General features: G+C 35.7%; 1 protein-coding gene across 1 annotated transcript; it reads left to right on the top strand.

Moving 5' to 3' along the window:
* Positions 1-1,277: 1,277 nt before the first annotated feature.
* Positions 1,278-6,748, top strand: LOC121947851 (UDP-N-acetylglucosamine transferase subunit ALG13). Its single transcript, XM_042493004.2, has 4 exons — positions 1,278-1,489; positions 3,128-3,290; positions 6,244-6,382; positions 6,473-6,748. Exons 1-4 carry the CDS (start codon positions 1,409-1,411, stop codon positions 6,582-6,584), a joined length of 495 nt encoding a protein of 164 aa, XP_042348938.1. The 5' UTR covers positions 1,278-1,408; the 3' UTR covers positions 6,585-6,748.
* Positions 6,749-14,384: the final 7,636 nt, after the last annotated feature.

Here is a 14,384-nt window from a genome sequence, read left to right as displayed (position 1 = left end):
CTATACCAAATTTTTCATGTCAGACTTTTTGAAAGAAATGGGCAAGTTTTAGTAAAGTGAGGACTGATATTTCACAGTTAAGTGTATCGTCATTTATTTACATCTACAATAACACGGCTATATTCTATATGACAAAGTGATTTTCTACACTTATTTACATGTCAATTCAGATGTGAAATCTTTTGTCTTCATTTTTAATTCCTGTTATTGTCTTCACAGCATTTTCTGTGACACTTTTGACCCTCCATAAATGAGCGGGATTTTGGTGATTTTCAAGTTAAAAGAAGTTAAAATGGCTAAATTTGGCTGACAAGTCAAAGTGTGTGTGAGTGACACATAGGTTAAAGCATCCAGTGGTGCAAGAAGTATTCCGATTTTGTACTTCAGTAAAAATAGCAATACAACAAATTCTCAGTTACAAACAAACATTTTGAATTCAATGTTAGAGAAATACGTTTCCATTACAGTGAGATAATTATTAACATTTGGAGTAAAATCAGCAGAAATGCTGCTGTCAGTGTTATTCAGCTACTTATACTGTTGGATTTTTATTTGTAATTAACTCATTTTGATCCATAATTTTTTAAACCAAGTGAGGTTATTTCTTGATGTACCTATGATTATGCAAACTAGTGAGACAGTATACCAATCCCCGCCCTTTACCCTCAGCCTTATGTCTTAAATATAGGTCACACTGTCATTGTAATGCTGCATAAATTCTGTACTCTTTATACAACTCTGGTTTAAATTGGGGACAAAACTACAAGAGGATCTCTGTGGAAATGTGTGGACAACTGTTCCTATAATCTGTGTTCATTGAAAATTTGACATTTTACAGAATGAGCTCAGTTCTGTTATGTTTTTGATCATGAAAATAAAAAATCTGATCATCCGGCCACAAGTCAGTGGCAGAGAATGCATTGAAACTGAAGTAAATCAGACTCTTAATTTGTAGGATTTTTTTTTTTTGCATTTTTGTCCTTAAATTGTTTAACCTCATGGGGTTATTTCTAATTCTCTCTAACGAAAACCAATGTGGAAATCACATCTCTTGAGACAAAAGTGGGATATAATTATTTATTTATTTATTTATTTATTTATTGTTCTAAAGAAGTCATATCACTCCACTGTTATACTGAATGCATTACTGTGCAGAAAACCAGCTGAGCAGCGTTGAATCTGAGCTTTAAACTGGTATTTTTCCACTCTGCAGCAGCCTGTCTGTGGTCACAGCTCCAGGCCTCCAGGTGGCAGCATCACGTGGGGACAGGGCGATGACGTCACCTGTCTGAAGCGGAAGTAGCTGTCAGCTGTGTGGCTGCAGGATGAAGATGAGCTGTGAGAGCAGGCTGCGAAGTGTTTAAAAATACAAACAAACCTGAAAACTGACAGTTTTGCTTGAGCGGAAATGAAGACGGTGTTTGTAACCGTCGGCACCACGAGCTTCGATGAGCTCATTGACAGCATCACGCGCCCAGAGGCCGTGCAGGTGAGCACAGTTGGTTATTATTGAGTTAAAAAGGGGCACCAACTACTGCTGCAATATATTATAAATACTCAGTGGCAGTGGTGTTTATTTAAGTAAAATCAGTAATTCCACAAAATAGTTATTTACAAGTAACAGACCAGAATTCACTATTTTACTCAACTTTGAGATTTTTACAAATACAAACCAACGACACACATTTTTTGTCTTATTAACCAAATAGCCTCTGTCTTAGGTTGAGAAAAGAGAGATAAAAAACCCCAAATACATACTGATAGAAACAGGACTAATAAAAAGTAATAAATGTAGTATAAATAAACAACTAGAAAAAGTAATAGTATGGAACTGTTACAGACTAAATGTTCTTAAAGTATTAATATACACATTCTCACTGTCCCCTATCAGTGTTATGTTATTGGTCCATTATTAAAGAATGAATGTATAAGTAGTACTTGTTGTAACTTTGTTGGTCGACATGGAGCTAATTTCAATTATTTCATATACTGTTGGATGTTTTAATTTTGAATAATGCCTATCTTATAAACTGATCTTTAATTTTTATGTGAAATCTTAATCTGAAAAGTAAGTGGAGTAACAAGTATAGTGGTTATTTTAAATGAAGTGGAGTAGAGGTATAGAGTAGCACAAAAAATTCTATACGTAATTAAACAAAAATCTGAAATTTGTACTCGGGTAAATATTAGGGATGAACAAAACATCAATACAGCATAGCATCTCAATATTTTTGCATGGCTACATTGTATTGATACATGGAGGACAAGTATAGATTTTTTTATTACTTAGATTATTAATATTGCAAATACAAATTCAACTTTTGGTACCCTACTAAAATAATACAATCAACTGGGTTTCTTTTTCAGTCCACTATATATGTTGTATGATGTGGATAAGCAAGAATCACAGTAAGAATATACACAATATATAAAATGTGTAACTGTATACATTACTTACTGGATTTTTTTGAGTACAGTATGTTGGACATTCATTATATTTTTAAACAACTATCAAATTAGAAATACCTTTTTCAGTTTTTTTGTAACAGCACTTAAAACATCATAGGTGTAGATTTCAGGAGGGGTGCAGTGAACAAGTCCAAACATTCACACACACACACACACACACACACACACACACACACACACAAAAGGACAATTTGAAACTAGCCGATGACTTTTATTTTGAAAAAATTTAAGACATTTACAATATAAATTAATGCAGAAAAGGCACAAATTGGTGCATAAAAGTTCACCAGAATGCAGGAAATGAAGTGTTTGATGCTCAAAACACCCTACACGAATGCTGTTTGACTCTGTCCTGAAACTGCAACACTTTGATGTAGCGTGTGTACTTATACTCTTATTAATAATATTAACAGCCACAAAATAAGAAACATGAAACCAAAATTGTGATGCTATCTGGTTTTAGGTTTTGCAGTTGTTCTGCAGTTCTCGATTTGATTCAGACCTGCGCTTTCTCATAATTAGTGGGGAAACTTCAGCAAAAACATCACCTGTTCAAGATTTCACAGTGGGCGTAAAATGTAAAACTCTTGTTCCAGGACTTTGAAAATGGCAGAAATTTCAAAGTGTGATTTGTGAACTTTTTTTTTTCTCCCATCAGGCTTTAAAGGCTTGTGGATATGAGCGTTTTGTTCTTCAGGTTGGAAAAGGATCTCTTCTTCCGGCTGCTGACAGCTGTCCACCTGTGCAGCTGGAGGCTTATCGATTCAAAGACTCTATCGCAGAAGACATGAAGCAGGCCGACCTCGTCGTCAGCCACGCAGGTGAGTAAAATATCAAAAACCTCCTGCCAGCTGGACACTTAATCGTGGTCACACTATTTATTTATATATTTATTTTTTTTGTAATTTCCTTTTTGTTCCTTTTCAACAAATATAAACATAAACAGGAACAGTAACAGGACAACAAAAAAAAAGTAGAAGAGAAAAACAAATACAAGGCACAAAACTTAACAAAAGAACATAACAAGACACATGTGAGAAGTGTTTTCAACAAACACTATGTTGACACTCTACAATATGATGAATGGAAAAATATAATCATCCCTCCTACATTATTTTAAAGTGACAAACAGGGCCGGTGTATTTAAGCACATATTTGTTAGTCAAGTATCCAAACTTAATGACATAAAAGGTCAACCATCACATTAATTTGTTGTCAGTCCCATCTCAATAAGTAATACCTCTCCCATGTGCTAATGACACCTTGCTGCATCATCAGTTTGACACACAGTATAAACTATCCTTTACATTTCTTTAAAACACTCCTCTGTACAATCCCCCCCTAATTATTCAATATAATATTCATGTAGGGGCTCCATATTTTCCAAAATAGTCCCTGCTTGTTTAATTTGACAATTAAATGCTCCTAGTTGGCTATTTTGGTCACTTCCCCACACCACTCATCAAAAGGGACTGTTTTTGTTTTCCAACCTGCACCACTGAGTCTCCCGTGCAGACAAATCAATCCCTTCTGGCGTTATATACCTCAAATACAAAGTGCAAAGGGTTCTGTATCAACCCGGTCAGCATTCAAGATTCAAGATTCAAGATTCAAAGTGTTTATTGTCATATGCACAGTATGGAAACATGTTTCCCTGTACAATGAAATTCTTACTTTGCTGTCCACAGAATGCCTAACGTGTAGTCAAATATAAAAGAAATATGAAATAGAAATTTAGAAATTTACAATAGAACAAATAACACAAGTGTAAAGGCACTAAACAATTTTAAGTAGCAAAATAAGTAGCATTTTGTTGAGGAATAGTATTATATAATTATATATTATTATTATAATATTATTATACTTTTCCTAAATTCCTGTCATTTGGCATTTATAAAGCATTTGTATACGTGCACCTCTGTTGGTTTCACATCTCCAGCATTTGTCCCGAAGTTTTCATTTCACCATCTTACAGGGTGTCCAACAAGCCCTATGAATGAGGAATTAACAACGTCTGTACTTCCCTTGATGTCCTACACCCAGACCAAGTCATTTCCTTCCACCTCTCACTGTTTTTTATTTCTTTATTTATTATTTATTGGTACACAAAATTGAATAAAAGCAAGTAGATAATAATAAGCATGATAATAATTGTGCAGGAGAGGTTAAAAAACCCGAAGGGGCTTTTAGTAAACTCCCCTGTAGAGTTTACAGTCTATTCAAATACTGACGGTAATTCTCACCTTACTATGATAATATGTCAAACAAGAAATTACAGTCAACAAAAATGAAGCAGAAGCTTCACATTACACATCAGTACAGCTAATACATTAACAACAGCACAGATGTTTTTCATGTTAGACTTCAATGAACGCTGTCTATCTCCTCTTCTAAATCCTCCTCCCAGACTCTCTAAAGACCACCGAGCTTTGGTGGGTGACACCGCTCCGCCCTTAGTCTGCAGTTTGCCCTGAAATATTTCCTGCATCACAGTTTGAGGCATTAGGAAGACTTTTCCAAGATATTTCCAAAAATCTTATCTAAGGATTTTATATTTAGCAATCAGCTGTTCAAATGACGTTAAATGATCATCCTCAAACACGTCTGCAATAAAGATAATTCCCTCTTTCACCCACGTCTTCCAAAAAAGAGTTTTTTTAGCCCACCTTCAACAGCTTGTTATGCAGCAGTGAGGATTTTTTGTGAATGACGGCTTTGATCCTGTGATCTGGTGTGATACCCTCCAAGTTTCCTTCGCACATGCCGACAGTGGAGTCTGAAATGGAGTTTCTCCTCCTGTTTGAGATCTAAAAGTCTGGATGAGGAAAGATTCTGCAGCTCTTTCTCAGTTGAGACCCATTCAGGGGCTCGATCGAGACCCCCATCCTCATCAGCAGCACATCATTTTGTTCTGCTAGAAGAGGTTTTTTGCTGCCCACAGAAAAGACTTTACAGCCTCATTAAACCTTGTTAGCATTGGAGGAGGGAAACCTAAAGGTGAGATATGTAACGTAATCGTTTTGTGGAACTGCTATCAATGATAAGCTCAGTTTAGTCCAGTTCATGGTCACATTTTAATCAAACAGTCAACCGATTCTGCCCCATCAGCCAAATTACTGTCTGTTTTTGCACAAATTAACCGTTATTAGAAGGAGCAGCCACTACAGGTAGTTTCCGTATTCATTTCCTGCTTTGAAGACATGAATGGCTCTGTGGGATTCAAAAACAAACACAGACATGTCATCAGTGTGCAAACATTAAATGGAAAACTGGTGGTTGATACAGCAGAGTGTTAAGCATATGTGAATATGGGATTCTGTTTACATTTCACATTTACATTTTTTTACTTTTAGGTGTTTTTGCTTTTTTTTTTTCTCAATGCCAAACAACCATATTTGTTTGTTAATGAGGCAAAATTTTACCTGAGGAGAAGAAGAGTAATGGTGGGATATTAAAGATAGATTCCCAAAAACTTCTTACTTTTGGACAGGTCCGAAACACGTGTGTAAGGGTGGCAGTTTCTCGCCAACATCAATCACATGTGGCGTCAAGATCTACCTTAATCTTGCACAGTCTTGCTTGAGTCCAGTGCAGACGATGTGCAGTTTTAAATTGAACTACTGCATGTTTAAGACAAATAGAGGAAGGACAGATTCTATTATTTTTTTGCCACAGAAACTAAACTTATAGTAAAATTAATAGGAATCAGTAGTTGCACAAACACAGGCTGAACTTTGTCATGAATAATGAGCTCGATCTTGTGTTTCTCCTCAGGCGCAGGAAGTTGTTTGGAGGCGCTCGGTGCAGGGAAGCCTCTGCTGGTCGTCGTCAATGACAAGCTGATGAACAACCACCAGCTGGAGATGGCCCAGCAGCTGCACAAGGACTCCCACTTGTTGTACTGCACATGCAGGTATGAGTTTCTCACATACACAGTTTATGCACGTGAGTATTTTTTTAGCAAAACAAAGTAATGAACAAGCTTTTTACATAAATCTTTCAGCACCCTGACAGAAACACTGAGGACGATGGATCTCTCTGTTCTTCGGCCGTTCTTACCCGGACAGCCAAAGATTTTTGCAAACTTTTTAGACAAAGCTCTCGGCATTCAGTGAAACTTTCCTTTCACTGCCTGTTTTCTGTTACAAGTTGATGATTTTAAGAATATAATGTAATATTATCATACTTGGTGACATTAATTATTATACTGCACACAACAGTTTGAGTGTTCAATTTTTTTGTATGCAATAATATTTATAATATATGACTAATTACAGATCCTAATGTGTGCTGTGAATTATTTGTGTTTATTCATTTAAAAAAAAAAAAAAAAAAGTTTTACGAAGGTGAAAGAAAAACAAAAATGTCACCAGATGTTTTAGTCCAATGACAGACAGCAGGGCAGAGAGTCGAAGTCATGGCAGCACTTTGAGAAACAAATGGTTCAGTGTTCATCCTGATCAGAGTGTGGAAGTAAGTAAGTGACTGTGCTGTTGATACATTTTATAATTAATTTTTCATATAATCAAGTTGAAGTGACAACCCCAGCAAGGCAAGTTTAGTTATATAACACAATTCAGCAACAAGGCAATTCAAAGTGCTCTACATAAATTATCAAAAGCATCAAGATGAAGTGCAAGAGAAACACATTATAAAGGGACATTTAAATGCATTTAAAACGAAATTAAAGAGCTAGAGAATAGAAAATTTAAAAAATGCTAAAAAAAAATTAAAATTAGAGTACAGTGCAAGAAATGAATAAATATTTGATTTAACAAAAGGCAGTGGAAAAGAGAAAAGTCTTAAGCCTTGGTTTTAAAAGAACGTAGAGTTGCAGCGGGGCTGCTGCAGATATGTGGGGCATAAAAACAAAATGCTGCTTCCCCCTGACAGACAAGTCAATACATTTTGCCGATTCATAAATCTGGCAACACAGTATGAAAAAATGATGCTTAATGCAAGATGCCTATTTTAGACAAAACAATGTATAACATTCATTTCATGAAGATGCACCACAGATCCCATTTTTGGCATTAAGTTAAAGTGGCAGCTATTACTAAGAATAGCCTTTAATAAGAGTTTTCATCAGGAATTATTTCTGATCACTCTCTAAGTCGACAGTCGACGGTTCTTCTTGATTTGTATCAAGAAAACTAAAAAGAAGGAAAGCTCATGACGTGGGTGACAGTGTTTGAATTTTATACTGGTGCCAGTTCTGTTGAGGTTATTGGGGCGGACACAGCAAATCACACCAAAGGCAAAGGCAAGGAACGTTTTTTTAGAGCAAAATTGTCATAGTCAAGTCAAAGTTCACTGTAGCCTAATCACAAAACATGCCCAAAGGTCTGAACAGATAGTATTTTCAGTTTAATTTCAATTTTAATTTGACCTATAAACTCCAATATCACAAATCACAATAAGCCTATTAATCCATCATATCTTTGTTGTTTCAACTTAAATTGAAAAAATCCCTTCACCAGATTATCTTATATATATCTTTTTAGTTTCCTTGGTTTGTAAGTGGCACGTTTATTTATTTATTTATTTATTTATTTACTGTCTGCTGTGTATTTGTGTGTCTTGAGAAGACTCAGCTCTTCCCAAGAGGACAGACATTTTGACGTAGACCAAACCGTTAGTCTGTTTGTGATCCTGCGTCGCTCTGACTCTTTTGTTTGCTTTTTTGTCAGTGTAAACATACAAACTGGGGCTTTTTTTAGGATTTGAGGACATTATGGGCTCAGCTTGGACCTCATTAGGAAATTTTAAATAAACAAGCTCTATTTTGGTTATTTTTGATCATCTCTGGCACCTTATTTATCCTTAAAAACTGTTTCTTTCCAGATTCATTTGGAATTGAGATGAGAAAAATATTAGTGGTTGTTTGTAATTAGCATTGAGTACAGACTACTTCAATTAATATTACATATTATTAATATTGCAAGTTAAATGTATGTATTTATTTTAACAGTGGTGGGATTTAAGTAGGAAGGATGTGACAGATTATTAGATCTCTGGCTTTTTTTAAAATAATCAGGCCTATTCTTATTTTTAGAAAAAAATGTAGCCTATATATTTAGATTTGGGGCTCTGTGTTTATATTATGAAATAAATATTAGTTGATGTCACTCTCTTCTAATGTCCACTGGTTTTAAATGCAGGTAAAATGCCAGTTTTCTGCTTTCAGAGACACTAAATACATTTGCTGCATCACAGAAAAGCAAGTTGTACCAATTCTTGCCACAAGGGTGAGATGATGTTTAAAACTGTGACCTTGCGGGTTGATTATCATTTGTCCTCCGAGCACGTACGCTCCAACTTTTCCCGGCCCAGACTAGCAGGAGCAGATGCAGACATTTTGTGGGTTTCAAATCAGTTTTAAGGGAAACATTATGTGGCACCAGGTCATGTTGTTGATGCAGAATCCCTTTTTTTATGTGAAGAAGCGGAAAGAGAGGAGGACCATCTGCAGCAGTGATTAGTGTTACAGAGCCCCTTATAAATCCCCTACCTTACATGCTGTATGTACATGAACAGCTTGGGAAAGTACATTTTAACCCTTTGAAACCTGGGACCGTCAGCACTTTCTTGTGCTGTTTTCAGACACCTTTTACAGGCAATTAAAACATTTGCTTGCATTTGTATCAAAAATATGAAAAAAAGGCTCCACAAATTAGTACATTTAGAAAATTAGCTATAAAAAACTAGGGAAAATGTCTCGAGAGAAAAAGAAGTTTTTTAAAGCATTTTTCCAAGTCTTGCTTGCCTTGTTTTTTTTTTTTTTGTTGTTGTTTATTTTGTTAATTATTTGTTCTATTATTATATTATTATGGGATTTTCTTGTTCTTTTATTCTTTTTAAAATATAACTAATATACAAATTTTAGATATCAAGCCAGTTTGCACAGGTTTCAAAGGGTTAAATTGATCTCTTGTCAGGGAGTTTTTGCTTTTATTTTGAAGAGACATTTTTTTTTTTTCAAGATTTTTTTTTGCTTTTTGGCCTTTAATGGATAGAATAGAGTTAGTGTGAAAGGGGGAGAGACAGGGGACGACATGCAGCAAAGGGTTGGAGTCAAACCCGCGACCGCTGCAGCGTGGACACAGACTCTGTACTACTGGGTGTCCCAAAGAGACATCTTTTAGTCTTGTACAGCTGGTCTGGAGTCACCACTTTTGTGCAATTAAAAGACTTACTGTACAATTCCAGGAAATGTGCTGATGTGGGTCAACACTGCTGATTCATCAGTGTTGACCCACTGAGGGACAGTTTCTTCACCAGGACAGGCTTTGTCAAACAGGAAACGATGGGTGAGAGGCAGCACGTAGTTTGGCTGTTCTACCTCTGAACAGCTTGTTTGCAGTTAAAGCACGAAACATTTTGTCCACTTTTCTGCTACAGAGGCAGAAGGTTTCTGCAGCAGCATTCATTAATTCACCAATCAGTTGTGTTTATCCTTAAAAACCTGTTGAACAAGTTAACAGCCTTCTTTTACCAGCATTTAGTTAAGACAATATAGGTGTTAATTTCCCAAATTCCCTGCGGTGAAGCTGGCATGACAGACAGCTCAAAAGAAAATATTATCTTACTGTAAATCAGCAGGAATACACCAAGACAGTAGCACACTTCCTTTTCTGGAAAGTCCCCCCTGTTGGAGGATTTCTGTGGAAACTGTGCAGTAAATGAGGCATGACAGCTTTCTGATTCTGTTACACCAAACAGCTGCTCCACCACATCACCTGATAAAGGAAATGATAACTTTAAACAAACAGAAAATAAAAGAGTAAGGGGTCAAACCACATTGCACATGTTGATTTGTTTAAGATGCAAGGCACTCAAAACCCCCCCTGTGAAATGTCATGGTGCTACAATCCCTGCTTTGTTACAGTAAAGCAGGGATTCCCATATACAGTGGGTTAAATCTTTGACAGTTTCTGATGTTTACAGCCAGTTTCCAAGACAACTATTAAACCTTGTCTTAGAATTTCATCTTATTTCATTGATTTTATTTATAAGGACAACACACATTAATTAACATTTCTGTAAATGTGCCAGTGTTAGCCACCAGGCTAATTTTCAACTGTAGTCCTTTGGCAAGATGTTTTAAAACCTGTAAAATGATCAAATTCACATACATATAGCGGCAGGATGCCATAAAGACAGCAACAACTAAAACAAACAGGAACTCCCAAGACAGAACACAAGCTGTGCAAAGAAACAAGAAACAGCAGAGCAACAGTGCAAAACAACATGTAGCATTTTAGCACAAAATATCCATGAATCAGCAACATAGAAATGCTTCTGTGAATATCTCTGTTGAATATTGTAGATCTGCAACTATTTTGATGATCAGTTCATCATTTAATTCCTAAAATGGCAAACACACTTCTACCAGCTTCTCAGATGTAAAGATTTCCTCTTTGTTTTTGCCTCGTGTGATAGTAACATGAATAACTTTTGTGGGTTTGCCAAAAGACGCAATGTGAAGATGTCTCCTTAGCTTTTAGGATAGTTTAGTTAAACATTGCCATTAATTGCAGCACGAATATATTGTTTTAAATATATGACTAATCTTAAAGGAAAACGTAAGTCTTCCAAATGACCATCTATGTATGAATAACTCACCCTGTGTTACGCTGAATTTATGAAGAATATGTTTTTCTCACATGCAACTGGTGAACGAGGAATTCAAAAATGGAGACATGTCTTCATGAATTGACATTGGGGTCTGTGTTTACAAACTCACACCACTTTTGCAGTATAATCCAACTTTCATTTATTCAGTTTTATGCTCAGTACTTTCCCAAACAGACAGCCCTCTGTGACGGAGAACTGAACAGAAAGTGAGTCTTATTTCTGCTCTCCTTATAACCGGACTCCATCGGCAAAAACGGTAATTTTACATCGCCTGAACACAGGAGCTGCCGGTTTTCTTCTGCCTTGATCAGTTTCGTTCACTACTACTACTACCTGACTGATCAAAGCAGTGGTGGAACAGCAGCTCCTGTTTTCAGTGAGGTAACATCACTGTTTTTGTCAGTGGGGTCGGGCTTTAAAAAGACTAGAGATACATTTCACTTCTGTGTCAGTTCGGTTTGGGTAGTACTGAGTCTGTTTGTAAACTGATGTTTTGATATAGTTTTACTGGTGTTATATGCAGACCCCTTTTAACCTCAATTCATCAAGAGTTTTCTCCATTTTTGGATTTGCTATTCACCGTGAAAGCATGCAAAAAAGACAATAGTTTTCTTCACAAATTCACCGTAAAGCGGGGTGACTAACTGATAAACAAATGGTCATTTGGGGAGGTTAATCTTTGACTGAGACACACCCTGATTGCAGATATTTGAGGAGAAGTCACAACCTTTTGGTGTTTTACCCTGAATCCATTAAAACTGAAGCTAACTGGTTTGGGCTGGTTCTGCCTGCCACTTCTCTTTGATTCACATGATGTTTGTGCAAACGGCATCTTAATCTAATAGAGATGGACCGGCTGGTCTAGTGTCACTTGTTTTCCACTTTCAGACTTGTACTGTTTGTACCATTTTAAGGTTTTTGCAATAAAGCTCAATGCATCAAAACCAAGACGGCCTTTTCTTAATATAGCTTAGGTCTTACACTATATATGCGTACCACTCATATCAACTCAATTTACTGAAGTGATGACTTTTGAAATGTGAGTGTTAGGTTGAAAACCTGAAAGAAAAACAAATCATGTAAGTCTTTTCAGTGATTAAGTCATTTATTGAAATAAATAAGATACTTTAACCATGTCTCAAACAAAATCACTTGATTTCAATCCAATAGTTTAATAGGAACATTGTTTTATTGTGTTGAATACCCTGTTTAATTTAGCAGTATCATGCTCTGCCACATATTTATTAAATATATTTATTGCATTTTTTTAATATTTATGCTTAGTTTAATGTGATATTTATACTCTCTTTAAATAATATTTGCAATAATTGCTAAATAAGTTGAAGATTCATAATCACGAACCACATCAATTAACCGTTTAATCAAATATTTGTATAAATAAAATGAAACTGAATACATGGCCTCATCCTTTAAATCATTTTATTTCCTCATATCACATGGCTCAATTTAGACGTTAGGTCTTGTTTGATATCAAATTTGTCTCCTTTATAGGTGACTATCTAACAAACATCATTTACAGACACGTTCATCTGTGCCAGACTGATCTACAGTAAATTGTGACTAGATTTGTTTTCATTTCCACTTTCACAAAACTGAAGTTTCCATAGAACAAAGCAAAACCTCAAAAGGGAAAAATGTCCCACCAAGTAATGTTAATTTCTTAAAGGTTTGGGGAACTCTTTACATTAGAAGTAGCATTTATATGGTGATTTAGCAGAAACGCTGTATGTCACACTTACCATGTGATCTGATTAACTTAAGCAAAGAGTTGGTTGTTGGAGACAAAAAACAGAAAATGTGAAAGTCGTGATTCTGAGATAGAAAAACAACCTGATTTGAATCAACTTCAAGATGTCTGATAAAGAACAAACGTCCCATTCATTAAGACAAAACAGGACTGAATAAGTCCATACAAGACAGAGGGTCAATCAAATGAGCCTGAACGCAGCGGTCAGTTGTGGATGTCTAATGTGATCAGTGCTTGTTTAATGTTAAGTTTACACCAAGACACAAGCATGAGTGATACATGTTGTTTTTGCCTTTGGGGCGTTTAAAGTTAACGGCGAGTGATTAAGATTTGACTGTGTCTCCTGTCAGGTCTTACAGGATTTGGATGCATATATTTCAGAAGATGTGAGACACATTTGATGAAAGTTATCTAAGAGATGTAGCCATGGTTTTATTCCAGTTAAGCACCTCATGGGACTTATAAAAGTCAGATATCAATGTTGGGCACTGATATAGCTTCAATAGTATGATCTGATTCAATATTGGTGCCTTACTGGGTTTTTAACCCTTTAAAACCTCAGCAAGTTTGCTTGATTTATTTCAAAACATAAATGGCCCAAATATAAGCAAGAAATGTGTGAAAATTTCCAACAACAAAAAAAAATACTGTAAAAAAGCCCCCCTAATTAACAAAAAAATTGTATCATTATTTAAATATATAATCATAAGAGTTATAAATATGGTTTTCTGGACATTTTTTCTCTTGACTTTTTTTTCTATGTTGCTCATTATGTTTTTTCGTGTTTTTGAAAGAAATCAAACCAATCTTCCCAGGTTTAAGAGGTTAACATGATTGCAAAAGGTGTCTGAATGAAGCACAAGAAAACTGATGGCGATCCAGGTGTTAAAGGGTTATTGTTATAATATACAGGCAAAAGTATGTAGGCAAGTAGTTAATACTTCCTCCTATTCCTTTTCAAACATGTAAGATGTCATTTTTATGTTATTAGATTCTGTACAGTGAGTTGTGTATAGATACTTGGCAATTTCAATTATTGTCATTTTGTTTTATTTTTTATCTTTTTGTTTGTTTGTTTGTGTTACGTGTCCAAAATAATACCAATCATTTAACCAATCCAAAATTATTTCACCCCTAGCTGGACATATCATTCCAAAAGCGCGTGTATTTATATGCTGCTCTAACAACCTCTGCTCCTCTTTCAAGGTTTTCCACGGTATTTTTTTTTGTATGAAGAATTTTAATTAGGTTTTATTCTGCCCAAAGGTGCTGCATGGGGTTTGGGTGAAAGCTTCTGTGCAAACCACACTGGGATTTCTTCATGGCTTTGTGTACAGAGAAGCATTGTCATGTTGAAACAGGAAAGGGCCTTCCCCAAATTGTTGACAGAGATATCATTGTGTGCTGCAGCATTAAATGAGAACTCACCTGAAGGTCAGTTTACTTCTCACTTTACTACTCAGCCCGTGAGAGGGAAATGTTTCACTGAAGGAGCTTCATCAAATCTCTA

The sequence above is a fragment of the Plectropomus leopardus genome, chromosome 8 (assembly GCF_026936395.1).
Source record: "Plectropomus leopardus strain MGB_pleo_1.0 chromosome 8, ASM2693639v1, whole genome shotgun sequence".
Lineage (NCBI taxonomy): Eukaryota > Metazoa > Chordata > Actinopteri > Perciformes > Serranidae > Plectropomus > Plectropomus leopardus.
The sequence above is the reverse complement of the archived record's forward strand: the minus strand, read 5'-3'. Positions and strand labels throughout refer to the sequence as shown.